The sequence below is a fragment of the Clarias gariepinus genome, chromosome 21 (assembly GCF_024256425.1).
Source record: "Clarias gariepinus isolate MV-2021 ecotype Netherlands chromosome 21, CGAR_prim_01v2, whole genome shotgun sequence".
NCBI lineage: Eukaryota > Metazoa > Chordata > Actinopteri > Siluriformes > Clariidae > Clarias > Clarias gariepinus.
In genome coordinates this window covers 2,285,001-2,302,500 of record NC_071120.1, presented here as the reverse complement: position 1 = coordinate 2,302,500, position 17,500 = coordinate 2,285,001, and the positions used below count along the sequence as shown (strand labels likewise).

The 17,500-nt window shown below is 44.6% G+C and overlaps 2 protein-coding genes across 3 annotated transcripts in view; both read right to left on the bottom strand.

Annotated features, from left to right (window-relative positions):
- gak (cyclin G associated kinase) overlaps positions 1 to 5,038 on the bottom strand; it is a 25,050-nt gene extending 20,012 nt beyond the window's left edge. For both annotated transcript variants that reach the window (XM_053480951.1, XM_053480952.1), the window contains exons 1-6: positions 4,693 to 5,038; positions 1,250 to 1,311; positions 1,018 to 1,077; positions 790 to 904; positions 534 to 676; positions 129 to 254 (exon numbers count right to left, since the gene is read on the bottom strand). In XM_053480951.1, the coding sequence (XP_053336926.1) occupies positions 129 to 254; positions 534 to 676; positions 790 to 904; positions 1,018 to 1,077; positions 1,250 to 1,311; positions 4,693 to 4,831 (645 nt within the window). In that variant the 5' untranslated portion in view covers positions 4,832 to 5,038. The remainder of the gene's footprint in view (positions 1 to 128; positions 255 to 533; positions 677 to 789; positions 905 to 1,017; positions 1,078 to 1,249; positions 1,312 to 4,692) is intronic.
- Positions 5,039 to 6,716: 1,678 nt separating this feature from the next.
- sh2b3 (SH2B adaptor protein 3) overlaps positions 6,717 to 17,500 on the bottom strand; it is a 44,592-nt gene continuing 33,808 nt past the window's right edge. Inside the window, exons 5-8 of the mRNA XM_053480683.1 lie at positions 13,453 to 13,544; positions 12,319 to 12,533; positions 12,049 to 12,220; positions 6,717 to 11,955 (exon numbers count right to left, since the gene is read on the bottom strand). Coding sequence (XP_053336658.1) covers positions 11,624 to 11,955; positions 12,049 to 12,220; positions 12,319 to 12,533; positions 13,453 to 13,544 — 811 coding nt within the window. The 3' untranslated portion in view covers positions 6,717 to 11,623. The remainder of the gene's footprint in view (positions 11,956 to 12,048; positions 12,221 to 12,318; positions 12,534 to 13,452; positions 13,545 to 17,500) is intronic.

Sequence of the window (17,500 nt, the reverse complement as noted above, 5' to 3'; positions counted from 1 at the left end):
ACTGGTACGTTTGCAGAATTTCGGGGTCTCGATGAGATAAGAGCACAATGAGAGGAAACCTGAGCAGCAGCACTAATAATACACACCGCCTCAGTGTGTGTGTGTGTGTGTGTGTGTGTGTGTGTCACCTCGTCCTCCACCATGGACCTCTTGTGCGCGCTCCAGCTGTAGTCGGGGTAGTGCGCGTCGATGGTGGCGCTGCCGAAGTCACACAGCTTTATCGTCCCCTGCTGGCTGAGCAACAGATTCTCAATCTGACACACACACACACACACACACACACACACACACACAGTGTATAATAATTCAGTATATTAATAAGATTACACGTCATAATTTCTAACACGCTCTCTCTGTAACACAAACACAATTTTCTCAACATCCGCGCAGGGGGCGGGGCTTCACCCTGCCAATCACAAACAACCTGCTCACGTAAATAAAACAGATAAAAGCTGAAACGCTCTCCAGTGTGATACATTAAATATCCCGGATCTTAAAATCGCCGGAGTTTAAGACAGGGGGCGGAGCCTGACCTTGAGGTCCCGGTGTATGATTGGCGGTTTCTGTTTGTGCATGTGCTGAACGGCGCGACACGATTGGTAGAAGACCTTCAGCACCGTGTCACATGACATGGCTCCCTTCAGCTCCACCTTCTTCACAAAGTCCACCAGCTGACCTGCAGGAAGTGGAGACGGGAAACAGGAAGTGGGTGCTACGGGCTCGACGGTGCCGCGACAGTGCGCGTGTCTGTGTGTGTGTGTGTGTGTGTGTGTGTGTGTGTGTGTGTACCTTTACAGAGCTCAGTGAGGATGAGGAACTCGGCCTGGCCCGTGTCAGACTCCTCCTTACTGATGGACGCCGCCGAGCAGAACTGAACCACGTTGGGGTGACCCGACAGCTTTTTCTACACACACACACACACACACACACACACACACACACACACACACAGGGTTAAAACGTAAATACATCTACACACAGTAAAGTGTGTGTGTGTTATTCAGGATAAAAGTTTACCATGAAGCAGACTTCCTGTATGATGGCCTTGTTCTTCTCTTCCTCATTGGACAACAACCTCTGTACACACACACACACACACACACACACACACAAACAAACAAATCCCACCGAGATTTAAAGAGATTTCCTGGTTGTCATCGTGTGTGTGTGTGTGTGTGTGTGTGTGTAAATAATAATTAGTGGAGTTGTGTGGTTATAAAGGCATTTCCTGTGTGAACCACACCCGCACCTTGAGAGCGTAGTCTCTTCCATTACCCAGGTCCTGAGCTTCATACACAAACGCAAAGCCACCTGCACACACACACACACACACACACACAAATATATATATATATATATATATATAATAAATGTGTTACAGCTTTGTGTATAGACATGACTCACAATAAAAAAAGTTTACTTTACACTCAGAGAGTCATCTACACACACACACACACACGGACGGACGGACGGACACGGGGATGGCGACCCATCACCCCACCACCGGTTCTCCCTCCTTGGACCCCCGTACACAGAGAACACGGCACTAGAACCTGCTGTTCTGGAGACGCTCTGACGCAGACATCTAGACACCACAATCTGTCCCTTATCAAAGTCTCTCAAATCATTACACTCGTCCATTTATTCCTGCTTCTAACACATTGATTTCAGGGACAGAGCGATCAGAGACAGACAGACAGATAGACAGACGGTATGAGGGAGAGTGAGACATGAGGTTTATAGACGAGACAAGTAATAAAGAGAACTAGGGGAAGAGAAAGAGAGGGAGGTGCCAAAACTTATGGAGCAAGGCCTTCACTTGATCCGCAGTACAGAGCAGCGTGACTCACACACACACACGCTTTTCATTTAACTAGCAAATTAATAACCCACTCTCAAATATCTGTCTGTGTGTGTGTGTGTGTGTGTGTGTGTGTGTGTGTGTGTGTGTGTGTGTGTGAGAGAGAGAGAGAGACATGCTGGCATTTTCCCTGCACATTTTATCAGTGTTAAACACACACACAACGATTCACACACCAACGATCTTTACACACCAACCTGCTGCCAACCTGAGAACAATGACACACACACACACAAAAGAACCCCTATCCAAACCGTAACCATGGCAACAAGTAAATGAATAGCTGAATCGAGAGTCCCTGAAGTTTCTTGTTACAGGTGAACACACACACACACACACACACACACACACATTCTCTCTCTCTCTTACACACACAGTCTTAAACAAAGCTGCCCTATACACAACCACAAAGGAGAAGGAAGAGTGTGTGTGTGTGTGTGTGAGAGTGTAAGAGAGAGGGGGAATGTGTGTGTGCGTGTGTGTGTGTGCTCTACGTGACTAACTGTTCTGTTTGTGAACATTCTAAGAGTTGCACTAACAGAGAATACAGCAGGAAGCTCTCTCTCTCCTTTACACACACACACACACACACACTCCTCACATACACCTTACACACACAGCAAAAACACTACACACTCATACAGCTGCTATAACCATGCAAACAGAACAAACACACACACACACACACACGCAGTGAGGCACAGAGAAACAGACAGAGAGAGAGACAGACAGAGAGGGAGACAGACAGAGAGGGAGACAGACAGAGAGAGACAGACAGACAGAGAGACAGACAGAGAGACAGACAGACGGTGATCATGTTTCATGCGTCTCCTGCACATTTCACACATAAGTTTGTAAAAACGACATTGTCCTATAACGCGTGTCCTCTGAGACACGTCCCCACAGAAGCTGAAGTGTCCCTGCAGTAACACAGCGTAACACAACGCGCTCTTATCTCCCGAGGTCGTCGTGTGGTCTCAGGCTGATGAAATGTGACGCTACTTTTGATTGGTTAATCTCCAGCCAATGAGATCGCTCCGTACAAAGGATTTATTTTGTTTACTTCCTCAGTTACCATAACTTCACCTAAAAACAGAAATTAAAACCCGACACAAATCAGTGAAGAATGGCCTCCGGTTTTGGGCAGAGTGATCACGTTCTTGGGACGCATGGTGCTCCGTCTTTACATTAAAAAATAAAGAGATATTAAATTGATAAACTGACGTAAACAAGTTCTGAACGTCTCCAGGACGTACGCGCAACTTAACCAGTTCAGTTCGGTTTACTTCAGTCTGTCCAAAAACTCTTCACTTGCCGAGGAAACGATCTCTCAAAATCTCAGTTCTTGAGGTGAATATCCCCGAGGAGGGGGTTCATATGCAGTGTGTGTGTGTGTGTGTGTAGAAGAGCTCTGACTGTCTCTACAGCGCTCCCTCAGTTTTCATCACAGTCCTGAACATTAACACACACTCACTCAGTGCTAATTAATACTGATTAAAGTCCAGCGTGGATGAACTCACAAATCAAGAGCTGTTGATTATCTCCTGTCATATCTGTACAGTTATTTACTCTAGGAGCTGCTGATTTAATTAAAAAAAGAAAAAAAACATTGTTTAAAAGTAAGTGCATCCCTAAGACCTATAGTTTTGATTTGGTAAATGATCACTGGACAGGCTGGGGGACGGAGAGACAGACAAACAGACAGACAGACAGACGGACTGAGGGACAGAGAGACAGACAGACGGACTGAGAGACAGAGAGACAGACAGACGGACTGAGGGACAGAGAGACAGACAGACGGACTGAGGGACAGAGAGACGGACAGACGGACAGGTGGACTGAGGAGAGAAGTGACAGGCAGGTGGACTGAGGGACGGAGAGACCAAAAAGCAGTCCAATGGTCAGAGACAGACTGCCAGACTGAGAGACAAACAGGTGGACAGACAGGCAGAGAGACAGGCAGAGAGACAGACAGGTGGACTGAGACAGACAGAGACAGGCAGAGAGACAGACAGGTGGACTGACAGGCAGACAGAAACAGAGACAGGCAGAGAGACAGACAGGTGGACTGACAGGCAGACAGAGACAGGCAGAGAGACAGACAGGTGGACTGACAGGCAGACAGAGACAGGCAGAGAGACAGACAGGTGGACTGACAGGCAGACAGAGACAGGCAGAGAGACAGTCTGAGAGACAGACAGGTGGACTGAGAGACAGACAGGTGGACTGAGAGACAGACAGGTGGACTGACACGCAGACAGGTGGACTGACAGGCAGACAGACAGTCTGAGAGACAGACAGGTGGACTGAGAGACAGACAGGTGGACTGACAGGCAGACAGAGACAGGCAGAGAGACAGACAGGTGGAGGGCGGTTTAAGGTGAGCGCGCGCTGGTTAGTGTACAGTGTATCAGGACTCTCAGTCACACAGGATCAATAACACACACACTAACACACACACACACAGGTGTGTAGAGATAAAGATCTCTTTATTAAAGCGTGACGTCACTACCTCAGCAGCGCGCGCCCAGGTGTATCAGGTGACTCAGCGCGTCATCATGCTAACAGTGTTAGCGCGCGCACACACAGAGTTTAATAACATTAATAATAACATTAATGATGATGATGATGATGATGATGATGATGAGGTCAGTGTGGTGTGAGTGACTCGGCGTGTCCGGTGTCAGTACAGTTCAACACACACACACACCAGGGTACACTACAGCTAGCAGTAGCATTAGCACTCACATTAGCATCTCTCTCTCTCACACACACACAGACACAGAGAGACAGAGACAGAGACGGAGCGCGGTGTGTACTGCGTGTCTCACCCTCAGCGATGACCCTCCTGATGCGGAGTTTAGTGTCCCCGAGCTCCACCACCTGACCCACGAAGTCGTGCTGATCCCGGCTCGCGGCGGCGGAACCGGTACCGGCCAGGAAGCCCAGAGCGGACTGGAACAGGGACATGGTGCTCCGGTACAGCGCGCGCACACACACACACACTCACTCACACACACACTCAGAGCACGGCGACACCGCGGCACAGCCCCGCTCCTCTGGAACACGATCAGAACTCTCCCGGAACACACCTGCTGCTGAACCCAAACCCGGAGTTCCGTCACTGAGCGGCCATTTTGGCCACCGAGTCACAAGCAGCACTCACTTCCGTGTTTTGCGTGGCTCCGTGACGTCATGACGCAAGCGCTATACGTCACGACATCATCCTCAAAAGCTGTGTGGCTTCTCCTCTCAGATATACTCACCCTTACAGAATGGGATTCCTCTGTATTAATGAGTGAGACAGAGAGTTCTGCTGTACAGAGAGACACACAGACATGGACGTGGGCTTCAACCTCAAATAATAATCATAATAATAATCATAATCATATCACTGGTTACATTAAAGATCAAAAGATCAAAAAACTCTTCATATAAATAATACTGAAATACTATTTTCACATTTAATTAGTTCATTATCTCTATTTTGTAGTTATTTTTCTGTTTCTTGGTTTATTTTGTCTGTTGTTATTATTTATTGACATATTTGTAATGTTTTCTATACTGTATTTCTATTTGTTGTTCTGTTACTCTGGATAGTTCATTGTATATTTTCTCACACCTGAATCGTGTATGTTGTACTTTAATAATTGTAATTCTTGTTATTTTTACAATTGTAATTTTTTTTAAATTAATATTAAAAAATATAACCAGAAGAAACAAAGAAAGAAAGAAATACAGAAATACCAATACAGCGCTACCTCGGCATACGAACGCCGCAACTCACAAATTTTCACCTTAAGACCTGAAATTGTGCAAGAAATTTGAGCTCGGCAGACGAAGCGTTTTCATCATACGAGCGAGCACACCGAGCCGAATACCAGGTGAGGTGAACAAAACTTGTCCATGTCAGTGTGTTTATTTTGTACTTTGTGAAATACAAAATAATGTATGATTTAGTGAAGACGTAGCACTGCGGGTCCTGAGAATATTATCAAGGACGGTAGCAAGAAGAAAAGGGAGCCGCTTTCAGTTTAATTTTAAAGCAGCTGCCGCCAAAAGGAATCATAAATTACGTGAGGTCTAATATCTATTTATTTCATATTTTACATAATTTACATGTCTTTTCTGAATGTTTTAATTGTTTTTATATGCAAAAATATGATTATAGTGTTGGAAATTGGTAATATTTTTGTGTGGCTGGAACAGATCATCTGCAGTTACATTATTTCCTCTGGGAGAATGCGTTTCACAATACGAGTTTCACATTAAGGACTCACCTCCGGAACAAATTAAATTCATATTTTGAGGTACCGCTGTAATAATAATTTAATAATAACAATAAAAAATTAATTATTAAGAAATGTTAGAGTTTATAATTAATTTGAGCCTAAATTACTTTCTGAATTACAAAAACAAACACGATAAAACCTTGAAATATGGATTGAAATTTTAATAACTTAAAAGACAGAATTTTATAAACATTATCTGACTATTAAAATATTAACATTATCATATCTATATAATAAAGCTATTAAAGCATTTTTATTAGTATTTTTTTACTGTCTTACACTGAAGCTACACTGCTAATGTAGTTAACGAATATCGTGTGTGTTGTTATCTAGAACTTTAGCTTAAAGATGTATTTGTTTACGTTTTTTCTTTTGATGCTTCAAAATTTTGGCTCACGCATGAAATAAGATATTTTTGTTTTTTGGTGAGGAATCTAAAAATATGAATTACATAACTAATAAAAGTTACACTCTTTTATGTCATGATTTCCTTCTCTCTCATACACACACACACACTCATCAGGATCTGTCTCAACAAAACAAAGCCAAGACTTAAGTGTGTGTTAAAAAAATCTTAAAATTAATTTTATTATTTGTTTTCTAAAAAAAAAAAAAAAAAAACAGACAGAGAAAATGTAACTTATACAGTGGATACAATTAAATACGCATGTGGTTATACGGACAGCGCGAGAAAATCCTAATACAATCCTGGAAGCAGTAGAGAGTCTAGCAGAGGAAGAAGCCTGTGTGTTTACAGTGCTTAAAAACAGGACATGGACAGTACAGTAGAGAGACAGGACACAGTCCAGAGAGACTCACCCTCACACACACACACACACGAGTCTCTGTGCATCATTACACTTGAATCAATGTGGAACAGAACTGAAAGATCTTAGTCTTATGAACATGAAGTCTTTAAGAAAACGAGAGAATCCCAAAAAGCTGCTCTGACAGAGAGATGGCGCTGTCTGAAACGTAACAAACTTATTGTGGACAGATGTGACAGATGTTCAGCTGCGTAAGGCTGCGTGCACTCACACCTGGGGCGAAACAGAACGGAATAATCTTATATCAGTGAGGACTACAGACCAGGAGGATCTACATTCATTAACTGCTCGCACATTAACTTAACGGGAACCAAGCGAACACCGGGTCGGTTCTGTAGGGATCCCGAAGCGCAGGTCACGTCACACATCTCTCACCACCAGCCGCCTGGTCCTGTTTATCACAATAAGGCAACGATAATCAGGAGGATATTAATAATAATAATTATAATAAAAATAATAAACACCTTTTAGAAACACACAGTGTTGAGTTGGAGCTGGTGAGAGAATACAAATGGGGGAAAAAAAAGAAAAAAAACCTCAGTCCCAGCATACTGAACCGGGTTGAACCGGATCAAGCCGGACCGAACTGGAATTACCTGGAGTGATCCAGTCTGCATGACACTGGAATGTTAATAAAGATCCAATATAAAGTTGTGTGTCAAAGTCGTGATAAATCTAATCATTAATTTGTACATTAAGTGTTTTTTTAACTAACATTCAGGATTAAAAATGTGGAAGCAGCTCAATGACTTCATCTCGAATTCACTTCAGAAGCTCCTCAAGGAGCCGGACTCGCTCCCGGGCAGACAGTCCACAATGCAGTGTGAGGTAGTGACTCATGGCTGCTTCCTTTCAATACTCACACTCACACACACACACACACACACACAGATACACATGCACTTATTGCTCCATGAAATTAAAGGCCATCGTGATTGGGGGGGGGTTAACTACGCTCGCTAGGTTAAATATCAAGCAGGCTGAGAAGCGCAGGAGATTCGAGATACCGTTGCTTTCCTTTTTACCGAGCTGATTAGCTAAAACCATTTTGAGGCGCGAGGGAGACGAGATCTGGCTCCTCCACTGCTCCCCTCTCTCTCTCCCAGAACAAAGGGAACGTCAACTAAAGTGGCTAACAAACTAACAACGTAGCGTGACCGAAGCTGAGTCATTCCTGTTAGCATCTGGACTTGCACAAGGCATTGTTTTCTTCAGATATAGCTAAATTAGCTAGTGCTAATTAGCAAAATGATAAAAAAAAAAAAATGCCTTACTTAACGCTAAGAAATACAACTCAAACAAAAAACTTTTCTTGAAAAAGTACTACACTGTTTTTAGTCAGTTGGTTTCCAAAAGATTGCACTAACAGGTATAGCCAGTCTCGAACACAAAGGGCCAATTAGCGCAAACGCTAACACGTCTAATGATGACTATGGAAGCCAGAGTTTAGCAAGATCGCGTCTGAGGTCTGATCTCTCTAATGTATAGATGTGTTTACGTCATTTTTTCCCTCCTGAACCTGGACTGAGACAGACTTAAGGCTTTATGCTAATAGATTTAGCGGCAAATATTAATAACAGATGCGGTTGTAAATAGTAGCATAGCTAACAGCTCTTTGTTCTAGTGTGTGTGCAGGTGTGAGTGTGCGTGTGTGTGTCAGTGGAAAGCAACAGTATTTGGTTTAAGATATAAATTAAAAAAAAGTTCAGTTTTTATTAAGGGTAGGATAGATTATTTTGCGCGTTTCAGATGTTTGAAACGTCTTTTTCTTTGAAGTCCCTAAGGCACACGTGACGTCCACACCGTGTAGACGTTTAGGCGTTGGACAATGTAAATATCTCCATCGAGGAACACCATATTTTCCAGATTACTAATGTTCTGCAGTTAGGATGCACATTGTTGCTTGGCTAATTGATTTTCCATTTAAAAGAAACCCGTACACTAAGTCTGTCCCCCTAGTGGTATAGTCAAGTTTACATTGCTGTTGCGTACATCCGTGCTATGTTGATTCTCAAGCTACATCAACTAGCGCTAATTTCAACATTTTACATAACAGCTGAAAGAGCAGTTGTTAAAAATGTGAATAAATAATCAAATTACAAAAATAATTATTAAAACAAATGATTAGCAAAAAGTACAATAAAATAAAGCATATGCACATGAATTGAGTTTTTAAGTTCTAGTAATGCTTTCTGGTTGGAAATAAAATTGGTGTAAAACTAAAATGTCCAAGACACTGTGGGTTTCATTAATTGAATTTGACGTTTCTGTATCACAAGGATGCTAAAGGTTTTTTTTTTCCTACATGTACTTGAGGGAACTTGAGCGGAAAGTCTCCTGCGTATCTTATGTGCAGGCAGAGGATTAACAGTGTGTCCACTAGGGGGCAGAGTTAGAGCCCAAACAACTGGAATATCTTCAGATAGCAACAACAAATGCTATATTATTTGACATAGCAGCTTAGCGGCATCTTATAAAGACAGTGTAAACAGCTACATCATTGTAACGTATTAAATCACTTTTTTTGTCGTAAAAACTGATCTAATTTTGTGCAAGTAGTTTAAATATAGACTGTCCCGGTTCTAGTAATCTAGTAACATTCCGTCTTGTAATCTGGAAAATATGGCATATTCGCGTACGGACCATACACTTTGTTTTATATTGTTAGAAAACTCTTTCCCTACGCCCCCCCTGAGTTCCAGGTAACTGAGGCACTTTGGGGATTATTATTGCTAAATTATTGCTGCTTTCAGTCTCAGCGAGACGGCGTTGCTGTGTCACAGTGCTGCGTCACGTCTCTGATTAAACACTCTCACATCCACACGGAACTACGACGAGACGGGCAACAGCTTAGCTTGGATGTTTGGGTCGCACATAAATCACGGATTTTGAGACCCAGCTGTCCGTCGCTCCACTCGGGACAGAGTCGCTACGGCAAAGACGTCTGCATGGAACTCTCTTCTAAATAAAAAATTGGTTTTAATAATCCACAACGATCATTTTCATTGACATAGTATGAGTTGATCTCTGTATAGTCTTGAGAGGAGCTCTCGTTCCTGAGGTAAGTTTTCTTCTTGCGGTGGCGCTAAGCTAGCTGGCTGTAAACGAACTTTTAGAGTGAGAACAGCCTAGCATTGTTAGCACTGCTAATCCAGTCTATGCTAGCTGACAGCATACGAATTAGCCTCATTTATTATTATTTACTGATATTTAATCAATTCAAATGCTAATTCACCTCAGGATCAGGTTGTTTTAGCATGCTACTCTGTTACAAACACAATGCTAGCTTTGCTAGCTCAGCTTGAGCATGATAATAATTAATAAGTGCTTTTTTTCAGTTCATGGCAAATTACATTCTAAATATTTACTTTAAAAGTAACATTACAGCACTTTTAAATTTTCATAACTAATCTTTTAAAACATGCTAGTTGGCCTGGAAGTCACTTTAGCGCAAAAGCGCTCTTGTGTTCCCAGGGTCCTAAGTTCCCCAGGTCGCATTCTGTTCAAGAAAAATGTGATCAATCTCAAGATAAAATATTTTATGAATATTATCCGGTTTATTACATAATAATTTTTTATTCCTTCATGTTTCCATTATGTGGTACATAGACTCAGGGAACTTCGGACCCTTTGTGATACTCCCCACTTTACCCCCTGGGGACGATAGGACCCTGGAAACACAGGGATGACCTCGTTGTGCGCTAGCTAACACACTGAGGATAAAACATTTATAAAAATTATTCTGCAGTTTTCATCAAATTAGACATCAAATACCACCAGCCAACATGGTTAGCTGTACAAATAAGTGCAAAACTGTCAGCTAGCATAAACAACTACGCCTTCAGACGCGTAACCTGAGGATTAGCCGCATTTATTCCTCTGTAGCTCCTCCGCTAGTTCTTTTGATTAGACTTCGTCTCATGTGGCCACGCTAGCTCATGTTCCAGACGTCTTTGCGCTTGCTGCTCATCCCGCGTGAACGCTGACGCTGTCTGAACACGAAAAGTGCTTTAAGAATTTCTCATTTGGAAAGAATTGAAAAATATGTAAACTAACGCCGTCTCAGTAGGGCTGGACTCGCAGAGAGAGATCACACTCTTATCACACACCTGTTACTCGCATTATGCTGTGCTAAAAAGAGCTGAATAAACCAGCAGGTACTGCAGAGAATGTCTAAAATACATTCCAACACACACACACACACACACACACTCACGCACGCACACTCACGCACACAAATACACAATGTTTTCTTTTGCTAACACATAATAGTGAAACAAATTTGTAAAGTACATTCAAAGCAGACGTGATTGTCACGTGTCTCTGCGGAGCGTGAGGTGCATGTCTGTTCTGTCCGCAGGCACACACACGCTCACACACTCGCCGCCCGTGTGAAGTGTGCACTATGTCGTAAGTTTGTGCCACTTCTCCGTCAGACAGAGGGAGTGTCTTCAGCACTGTCCCCTCGTTAGTCAGTGGCTTTGACACACCTCCCTCTACGGGGTAAAGGGACGAGGGGACGTGTGCTAAGAGGGACCGAGACACTGCCCGAGTTCCTCTCCATCATCTTCTCCACGACATCCAGACGTCCCCAGTGCCCCCTGCTGGATGTCTCTATCCCGAAGGCTGTCTGTCCGTCCCGTTCAGAAGAACATGTACTGGTTGTCGATGGCTCTCTTGCGCCCCCTGTCGAGCGGCTCCAGCTCGTATTCTGAGTCCCGGGTGTGCAGGAGCGGGGGTAGCGGGTTCGGGTGGCGGAGGAGAGTCCTGCGGCCCACTGACTCGCTGCGCCGGATGTGGCCGGAGTCTGGGGCGTGTCCTGGAGGGTTGTTTGGAGGGAAGGTGGGGCCGGATGAAGCTCCGTGGGGCGGGGCCATGGGGGCGGACGCTTCGAGGCCCCAGTGAGCCAGGCTGGGTTCTGAACTACAGCGGGAGAACGGGACCAAGACCGGAGAACCCACGGAGGAACATGGAGCTGGAAAACACACGCGCACACGCACACATTGTTATTAATGTTAATTAATTTGACTTTAAAATGTCCTTTAAAAAATTTAAGCAGTGCTCCTACCTGAGGTGGTGGGCGTGGCCAGCACGTAATTGGCCAATAAGACGTCACATGCCGCTCCACACTCGAGCGGGATCGGACAGACGCGGAAGTGAGAGAGCATATTGACGACGGAGGGGAAGCGCAGGTGCTGCACGCGACACTGACCCCACTCGGTCAGGGACAGACGCAGGTGCTGAGACGCAGAGAGAGAGACAGAGACAAAGAGAGGGAGAATATAATGAAAATTTCAAACAAGTGTAACAGAATAACAGTGATGAAGATGAAGATTACCTTGGCTCTTCCCTGGTAGTTGAAGGTGAGGACGTAGTCTCCCCTCCGCGTCTCGCTCTGTCTCACCAGGAAGTTGCCGTGACCTCTGACCCCTGCGTGCTGCACCAGGTAAGCGGCGCGCACGCGGGAGATGGGCCCGTGGAACCAGGGGTAGGAGGACAGGAAGTGATCGGTCTTGTGGTAGGCCTGCTCCGGCATGGGGAAGCTGGGAGAGCCTGTGGGGTCAGACACAGCGTCTTCACTCCATACACGCCCGCGTCAACTTTATACTACTCATCAACACGTAACCCACGGAGCCATGTGACTCAGGCTAACTATCGCGTGGTTTTTGTTTTGTATGACTTTTAAAACAAACATTTCTGGAGATTGTTCTAAGTTCATACATAATGGGGCAGGTGATGTCGTTCACACACTCACACACTCACTTCATTAAACATCTTTATCACCTACATCACAGAACATAACTTATATTCTGGACAACCCCTACATCCTAGTCCTGTTGTTTATATTTAATCTTTTATTCTTATTTTTATTAGAGCGTTTTATTTTTAGCTTTAATCATTATAATTTTATATTATTATTATTATTATATTATTATTATTATTTTAACTGCACAGTCTGGAGTCTGCAGTCACATGGCTCTCTGTGTGTCACGGCGGTGGGAGGGGCTAATTAAAGGTGTAGCGCGTGACCCGTGTCTGAGTGACAGAAAGCCGTTGCTTTGATGAAGCCAGAAGTGTTACTGTGTAACCCGGGTCTGAAAAGACTTTCATCTAGATATCTGCTTGTTTTTTTATTATTATTATTTTGTGCACAACAGCACCACCTGCTGGACCGCTGAATACAGAATACCCAAACTAGTTATACACACACACACACACACACTAGTGTTAAAGTCGAGGCTTCATGAACGAGCTACACCTCGTTATTGTGTTTGTTCAACACCTTATAAACTTTAAACCAGTGTTTATTTATAGAGTAACAGACGGACAGACGGCTGAGACCTGTCTAGCTTTTGGTTTCATTACCATCAACATAACTCTCTTTATTTGTTTAATTCAGAGGAGTTCTGTGTGTGTGTGTGTGTGTGTGTGTGTGTGTGTGTGTGTGTGTGTGTGTGTGAGAAAGACTTACTCGGGCTGCCGGTCTCAGCACTCCCCCTCCTCACTGCTGCTACAGGATCAGTCACAGGAAAACAGAGCAACTCTGCATCCACAATGTCCGCCCTATACACACACACACACACACACACACACACACACACAGAGAAAAAAAGAGGTGAAAAGAAGGAAAGAGTGACAGACAGGAGGAATAGAGAGAGAAAGAGAGAGAGAGAGAGAGAGCAGTATGTGTTGTGCGTAGTGAGTGTGTGTGTGTGTGTGTGTATATATATATATAATGTGTGAGTGAGAGTGTGTGTGTACGTGTGTGTGTGTGTGTGTGTGTGTGTGTCCTGGCTGTAGAGGAAGTTGCAAAGCACAAAGGCGTTTGGGTCGAGTCAGGAAGTGCGTCTTGTGATTCTTGGAAAAGCAAAATGTTATTGTATGTCTCTCTCTCTCTCTCTCTCTCTCTGTCTCTCTCTCTCTCTGTCTCTCTCTCTCTCTGTCTCTCTCTCTCTCTGTCTCTCTCTCTGTCTCTCTCTCTGTCTCTCTCTCTGTCTCTCTCACACAAACTGTATTACAAACTGAATTAAAATGAAAGTTTATGGATGACTTAGAATAAAACAAACTAAAAGGCAAAAGAGAGGGACAGAGTGGGAAACCAGTATTGAGACAGACAGACAAGGACATGGAGAATGAGACAGACAGAGGCTGAGACTAAAATAAAGAGAGACAAACAGCAAAACTGGTATATATGTGTATATATACAATCAGCAAAAAAAGAAACGTCCCTTTTTCAGGACTGTGTACTTTAACAATAATGTTGTAAAAATCCAAATAACTTTACAGATCTTCAACACCCAAAGAAAGATGCCCAGGGTCCCTGCTCATCTGCGTGAACGTGCATTAGGCATGCTGCAGGGAGGCATGAGGACCGCTGATGTGTCTAGGGCGATAAATCGCCACGTCCGCACCGTGAGACGCCTAAGACGGCGCTACGGGGAGACGGGAAGGACGGCTGATCATCCTCGCGGTGGAAGACCACGTGTAACAACACCTGCACAGGATCGGTACATCCGAATATCACACCTGCGTGACAGGTACAGGATGGCCACAACAACTGCCCGAGTCACACCAGGAACACACAATCCCTCCATCAGTGCTCAGACTGTCCACAATAGGCAGTCCATGAGGAGGAGATGCACTGCAGTACTTCTAGCAGCTGGTGGCCACCAGATACTGACTGGTACTTTTGATTTTGAGCCTCCCTTCATTCAGGGACACATTGTGAAACATTTTTAGTTTATGTCTTATGGTGTTGACTCTTTTAGTGTTCATACAAATATTTACACATGAAGTTTACTGAAAGTAAAAACAGTTGAAATCAAAGGACGTTTCTTTTTTTGCTGAGTATATAATAGACGAGAGAGAGAGAGAGAGAGAGATAGAAAGAGAAAGAGAGAGAGAGAGTAAACCAGAGTAAGACAAACAGACTAAGATTGACAGAAAGGGTGAAACAGACAGACAAACAAAGACATGGAGAATAAGACAGGTAGAGACTGAGACTCTGAAACTATAGATATACCAGAGAGACAAGAGCGCTACAAGAGAGAGAGAGACAGAGAGACAGACTGAGATTGATGAAGACAGCAAGGGTGAGACAGACCAACAGACAGACAAGAGATATGTTCTGGGGATGAGAGTGAGACAAACTAGGACAAAAGAGAGTAAGACATAAAAAAAGCATGAGACATTGGGACAGACAAATGAGGTAAAACACAGAGAGTAAGAAAGTAAGAGTAAGACGGACAGAAAGTGAGACAGACACAGTGGAGTAAGGGAAGCAGAGTGAGACAGACAGAGAGTGTGACAAATAGATTAAGATAGACTAAAAGTGAGTCGGTAGAGTAAGAAAGACAGAGAATAAGACAAGTGGAGTAAGACAGACGGAGAGTGGAACAGGTGGATTAAGAAAGGCAAAGAGTAAGACAGGTAAGGCAAGAGAGGAGAGAGGTGGAGTAAGAGAGACGGTAAGTGACACAGGCAGTGTAAGTTAAATAAACTGTGAGACAGGTGGAGTTAGAGACAAAGAGTGAGACAGATGAGAGTTGCTGAGTCGGGATCTTGAGATTCTCAGAACAACAGGAACTCTCTTTTTCTTAGTGTGCTGATATTAATGTGTGTGTGTGTGTGTGTGTGTGTGTGTGTGTGTTACATCATACGCAGAGCCACAGTGTAAAACCTACTTTCATAATCTGATATTAATCAAAGCTCTAAAACACACACACACACACACACACACACACAGACACACACAGACCCACACACAGACCCCCACACAGACCCCCACACAGACCCCCACACACACACACACACACACACAGGCTGGAGCAGGTCGAGAGCCACACTGCTGCAGTTCAACACACCTCCAGCCGGAGCACCGTCACGGTGCAGGACACCACGCTCACTGAGACAACCTCCCCCTCCCTGCAGTGTGTGTGTGTGTGTGTGTGTGTGTGTGTGTGTGTGTGTGCGTGAGTGTGTGTGTGTTAGCTTGTAAACGAATCACTCGGTATCTCAGAGAGCCACCGTGGCTCCAATCAACTCTGGACATGCTGACCAGAACACATCAGGACATTCAAAAGACTCTGGACACTCTGGACGTTTAAAAGACTCCGGACACTGTGGACGCTTAAAAGACTCCGGACACTGTGGACACTTAAAAAACTATGGACACTCAAAAGACTAAGGACACTCTGGAACGGCAAAAGACTCTGGACACTGTGGACACAGTGAAGACTCTGGACACGCTGGACTTTCAGAAGACTCTGGACATTGTGGACACTGTGAAGACTCTGGAAACTCTGGACACTGTGTACACTCTTTGGACAACTCTAGACACTGTGGACACTCAGACGACTCTGGACACCGTGGACACTGAAAACTCTGGACACTGGACATTCTTTAGACTCTAGACACACTGTAGACACTCAGAAGTCTTTGGACAATCTTTAGACTCTGTACACTGTGGACACTCAGACGACTCAGGACACTGTGGACATTCAGAAGACTCTGGACACTGTGGACACTCAGATGACTCTGGACACTTAGATGACTCTGGACACTCAGACAACTCTGGACACTGTGGACACTAAAGACTCTGGACACTGTGGACACTCTTAAGACCCTGGACACTGTGGACACTCTTAAGACCCTGGACACTGTGGACATTCAGAAGACTCTGGACACTGTGGACACTCTAAAGACTCTGGACACTTAGATGACTCTGGACACTAAAGACTCTGGACACTGTGGACACTCTTAAGACTCTGGACACCGTGGACACTCAGAAGTCTTTGGACACTTGGACGACTCTGGACACTGTGGACATTCAGAAGACTATGGACACTGAAAACACTGGACACACTGTGGACACTCAGACTCTGGACACTGAAAACTGGACACTGTGGACATTCTTTAGACTCTGGACACACTGTGGACATTCTTTAGACTCTCGACACACTGTGGACACTCTGAGGACTCTCGACACACTGTGGACACTCTGAGGACTCTCGACACACTGTGGACACTCTGAGGACTCCGGACATACTGTGGACACTCTGAGGACTCCGGACACACTGTGGACACTCTGAGGACTCCGGACACACTGTGGACACTCTGAGGACTCCGGACACACTGTGGACACTCTGAGGACTCCGGACACACTGTGGACATTCTTTAGACTCCGGACACACTGTGGACATTCTTTAGACTCCGGACACACTGTGGACATTCTTTAGACTCCGGACACACTGTGGACATTCTTTAGACTCCGGACACACTGTGGACATTCTTTAGACTCCGGACACACTGTGGACACTCTGAAGACCCCGGACACACTGTGGACACTCTGAAGACCCCGGACACACTGTGGACACTCTGAGGACTCCGGACACACTGTGGACATTCTTTAGACTCTGTGGGACAGAGTCACTCTTGTGACACTGTGGACACTCTGAAGACCCCAGACACACTGTGGACACTCTGAGGACCCCGGACACACTGTGGACACTCTGAGGACC